Source organism: Protobothrops mucrosquamatus, unplaced genomic scaffold (genome assembly GCF_001527695.2).
Source record: "Protobothrops mucrosquamatus isolate PMUCROS unplaced genomic scaffold, P.Mucros_1.0 scaffold_207, whole genome shotgun sequence".
Classification (NCBI taxonomy): domain Eukaryota; kingdom Metazoa; phylum Chordata; class Lepidosauria; order Squamata; family Viperidae; genus Protobothrops; species Protobothrops mucrosquamatus.
Window position 1 is genome coordinate 344,216 of NW_015386283.1, and position 5,250 is coordinate 349,465.

At 33.6% G+C, this 5,250-nt stretch overlaps 1 protein-coding gene across 1 annotated transcript in view; it reads left to right on the top strand.

The window, feature by feature from the left end:
* TTC3 (tetratricopeptide repeat domain 3) overlaps positions 1 to 5,250 on the top strand; it is a gene marked incomplete in the record, with an annotated part of 69,752 nt that overhangs the window by 28,996 nt on the left and 35,506 nt on the right. The window contains 4 exon segments of the mRNA XM_015826204.1: positions 1,207 to 1,282; positions 2,963 to 3,100; positions 4,035 to 4,115; positions 4,794 to 4,906. Of these exon segments, the coding sequence (XP_015681690.1) occupies positions 1,207 to 1,282; positions 2,963 to 3,100; positions 4,035 to 4,115; positions 4,794 to 4,906 (408 nt within the window).

Consider the following 5,250-nt stretch of genomic DNA (forward strand, 5'->3'; position numbering starts at 1 on the left):
CAAATCTTTTAAGAAATGTGGCATAAGTAATGCTTTGGATGGTGAAGAAGATGATCTGATTTATGAAGATAGTAGCAGTGAAAGCAGCAGTGTTCATTGCGTTTTTGAAGAAAGCAGTGAAGATGAAGAGTTTCTTGGTTTCCCAGATAGTAGCGATTTCTGAGTAAACTTTTGTAAAAACAGAATATCCAAGTTTCTTGTTAAAACAGTTGCTTTTACTGTCCTTTTACATTATTTACCTTATAAGTGTTAATAATATTAATAAAAAAAGTTCTGAGCTACCCTTATTTTGCTTCAAGTTCTTTATTTGAAATTTAATTTTTTTTCCTGAAATTTCCCTCTTAAAATGAAGGTGCGTGTTATACGCCTGTGCGTGTTATACGCCGATAAATACGGTAGCTTATCCTTTTTTTAAAAAAAGAAGCCTAGCTATGAGTATGTAAAAGTTATTCAAATAAAGGGAATGACAGTTCACACGTAGAAATGTCTACATTAATATTAAATCAATAAGTTAACTACTTTAGAGATTTGCAGATACATTTATATTTTTGAAGTGCATCTTCAAACTTTTTTACGATAGGCAATTATCTCAAGTAAAAGTGTCTTTCTGGCATCTTTTAATAAAAACACAAATACAGAATCAATTACTGTGACATGTTTATATCTAGAATTAACACAATATGCCCCAATATACCTGTACACCTAAGGGCTTTTCTTTAAGAAGTAAAGATAATAATGCCTGGCTTCTCCTCAATATGCTTGAAGTAAGCAAGTGAGAATGAGTTCACTGAAGAATTAAATGCAATTTTAGTGTGTCCTTAAGACCTTATTTCATTGCTAGAACTAATTGACTGATCCACAATTTTTTCTTTCTTTACACTCTAAAATAAATAAATAAATAAATAAATAATTATTAGAGTTTCCCAGTAGTTATATATTGTCAATTAAGAAAAAAAAGTTTTATTATCGTTAACTGTAAATTATGGAATTAAATATTCCATCTTTCATATATCATTAATATATTTCCCAAATCTCTCATTTGATATCCAGATGCTTTAATTTTAAGAAATGTATTTCAGCATTCTTTCTCATCAACATCACTTTTCCTATCTCTTTCAAATCCCAGGAGAGAAATATGCAATAAATAGTCTGTAAAATAGATTTTTCTTAACCAAGAATATAATTCTTAAATTGTTTTAATTGCAGAGAACAACTGAATTTGAAAACTGATTCTAAAAAAGTTGTAGATAAATATAACTTTCATTGTGGAAATGTGCAACAGGTAACAGAAAAACTAAATAATACATTATTTTTTAAATATGGGAAATATAATAGCAAGCATGTGAATTTACTGAATATGAAAAACTTGCTGGATAGACTATATGATTACTAAATTGATGATAAATATGCACAGAGTTGTACAATAATCTTGACAATCATTAAACTACTAATGTTTATATTGGAGAATTTTGTCAATAATTTCTTGATATAGAAATTAAATAATTAAATAAATAAAATTTTCATTGTCAGGTAAAGCTCTGTATAGATTAGTATGTTTCTCTGGACCAGCTACAGTGGTGTTTAAAAATATTCTATGGAAAGGGGGGGGGGTTCATCTTTTTTGAAAGCCAGGAAAATCTGATGTCAGCTTTACTACCCTAGGGTTTTACAGGTAGTCCTTGACTATAACTAGTTGTTTATTTGAAGTTATGATAACCCAGAAAGGTGCTTCTGACCATTGTAAAACATTGCCTCATGGTCATGTGATTGTAGTCTGGGTCCTTGTAACCTGCTTGCATTTATGACTGGTGCCGTCGCCATTTGCGTTCTTCTCTGTCGGCTTCCCCAGAAAGTTAATGGTGAATGCGGCAAGGAAGATTGCAAGCTGCTGCTGCCTGCCAAAGGATTTCCTCTCTCCTCCATGCATTGGAAGATGGGGATGGAAATCTTTCTTCAGTCTGCAGAAACAAAGCAGGTGTCAACGCTGCAAATACTGTATATTCTTGCTTCGACAATATGCAGAACTGTCTGGTATTTTTATAGTTAAATCAGGCAACAGTGAAAGCCCAGGAAAAAGAAACCGGAAGTAAATCACATCTTCCAAGTTAATTGGAAGATGTGAACCATGACCCCAAAATAGGGGCGGGGGAAAAATACTTAGAATGTATGTGTAACGGAAAAGAATCCAGATCTAAGCATTTCCACCATGCCGTACTGACGTCTCTGTAACCTTAATAAATGCTTTTAGGAAGAAATATGCCTGAAAGTCCTTTTAAGTGTTTCGTTAATCAGACACATGACAACAGGCTCTTTTTGAGTTCCCTCCCAGGTATGGAGGGGAAAAGAACTCTGCTGGGCTGGAAAAATGAAGTTGGGATCTTCATGAGTTCCACTCCATGCATGGAAGGGAGAGGAAGTCACGTGCTGAGCTGGAGAAACGAAGTGGGACTCACCAAGGTCCCTGTTTTGTTTCAAGCCCAACACATGTTCCTTTCTGTGCATAAAGGGGAGGGGGACTCCTCCAAAGGGCTGCAGAAACACAGCTTGGATCCTGAAGAATTGAGCTTCATTTCTGCAGCCCACCACAGGAGTTATCTTCCGTATACAGAGGGAAGCTGCCTGCTCTCCTTTGGCAAGCATTTGATTAGTTTATGAGATTTTTGGTGATTTTATTTATTTATTTATTTTTCATTTGGGGCAGTCAGTGGAGCTATGTATAGGCGTTGTATGTGCTACGGCACTGGTGATGCCACATTTAGGGCAGGAGTGGTCAATGTCTGAAACTACAGTTTCCATTCTCTCTTATTGTTCGTGTGGTATAACTCTAATGCAGTTGAAATTCTGCTGAAGGGATATTGCCTGTCTAGGATATAGTTTAAGTTTCCTAGAGGATTTTTCTTAATCAGACTACAAAGAATTTTTGATACAATAAAAACAACTATCCTTGTTTTGGATTTTGTAGGGGGATGTAATACTTTCATTAGAAATGTTGAAGACATATATGAAAAATGGATCCACATCTTTAATGGATCAATGTTTTCACAGTGCTGAACAATCATTTGTGCTAACTTTAAATATGCTGGATCCGTCTCAACTACAGGTAACAGAAATGATTCTATAATCTGCTTACAGTAAGGTTAACTTCTTAATGAAATATGCTATGTATATTCTTCCCAAAATGCTATTAAAGCAATATATTTATAAAGAAGCTTATGACTTCTTATATTAAATAAATTGATGCCAGAAAATATAATTAGATATTGGTTAAATTTTTTTTGTCAATGAACAGGTAATTTTATTCAAAAATGGTTAGAGTGTGTTCCACTCACATATGTGTGGTTCCTTTAGGACAGTGTTTCTCAACCTTGACAATTTTAAGGCATGTGGACTTCAACTCCCAGAATTCCACAGCCAGCATTGCTGGCTGTGGAATTCTGGGAGTTGAAGTCCACATGCCTTAAAATTGTCAAGGTTGAGAAACACTGCTTTAGGAGTAATTAGTATCTGTATTTCTCAGCTGTTTGAATTTGTTCCTTTCTGGTAGTTATTGGCAATTAATGTATTTAGATATATTTAGCAGAGTGCCTGGATCTTCTTGTTTTGACCTTTTGTCAAACAAACTTAATACATTTATGTGCTTTTATGAATATATGCTCTCTACAAATGATACTGCATAAGAGCTATACTGTATAGTTCTCAAAGAGTTTTATTTTTTTTCAGTAAGTTAGGTAGTCAATCCATAGACTAAAAATTACGGGAGCAAGTAGCTAATTGCAGGAGCAAGTAACTATTTTTTAATTGGATGTGAGAGAGCATACTACCATTTGGCTTTAAATCTCCGGACATTTAACTCTGAATTCACTTCTTGGGTGGATTTAATCTCCCTATCTCATTCTAAGCTAAGGAGAAATAGCAAAAGGCAAAGAGTTGTATTATGCTTCAGTATTGTGTATGATGAAACCTGTATTTCTGCTAGAATATATTAACAACAAACATTTCCACATCTTTTAGTATTTGTTTTTCAATCATTGCAGAATCTGAACCTTGCTCTTGTTGATTATGTTGTGATCATGTATGGATATGCCAATGCTCTCCTTGGAATAGGGCAGCCTGAGGTAAGGCTTCAAGCTACTATGTTTTTTACAACCTACCTAACAAAGGAAAGTATGAATTTAAGATGCTTTAAATGGGCATCAAATTAGTTTGAGTAAGGCTTTTTCAGGTCAGCTCTTTGCTTTTTCATCTCTTTCCTTACATCAAATTTGCTACAGCCATTTTTACCAAAAGTGAAATATTGCTTATAAAAAAAAGTATAAAGGAAGATAATAATTCTTAGCATGACATTTGACTATACTTATATTTCTTACGATATATCATCATTTAAAGTAATTCAAGTTGAACATTTGACAAAAAAGTGCTGCATTATTTTATTGATAATGGTTGTTCATACAATACAATCTTCATCAGTTGCTTCTTGTTTTATAATGGAAAGATGTTTGAAAGCTTTCAAACTCTATTATATTCTCCTAGAGCAGCTTAATGTGCATCAGGGGAATCTCTACACATAACAGAACTGATCTAAAAATATTGTTACTGTTATTATTTGTCATACATTTATTCTGCTAAGATAAGATGCTTTCAAAAGCAGAATTTATCTATTGGTGCTAATTAGTAGAATGAAAATAACAAAACATATGCATCATTCATTCTGTATTTATTAATTGTACAGTAACTGGCATTTGTGTATCTGAATGTTTACACAGTGCTTTTGATCTCTTTCATTTCTTCCACAGGAACTAAGCAAAGCCAAATTTCATTTTGATAAAATAATTGAGCAATATCAGAAAGTGAGATTCAACTGCTTGGCACATTATGGAATTGGAAAAGTATATTTGAGACAAAATAGGTGAGTAGTACCATGATAGTGGTATAATCGGTTGGAACTTATTCATATACAGAAATTGATTAATAAGCATTTGTTATCATTTATTTTTATTTAACAAATTCATAGCCCACTCAAGGCACTCCTCCTTCCTCCAGTTGTTTTCTGTCTCTTAGCCTCTAGGAAGAGTCAAATTCACTATATACATAAAAATAAAAAGGGAATGGGGAGTACTTGGAATTTCCTGGCAAAAAGCAAGTCTAAATCAGGTCTTGCTGTTGATTTGACCTGATACGTTTTGTTCTTCATTGCTGTTTTTCCTCTCCAAGGAAAGGATGTGCTATCTTCTTGACAACTAACAAAAACTT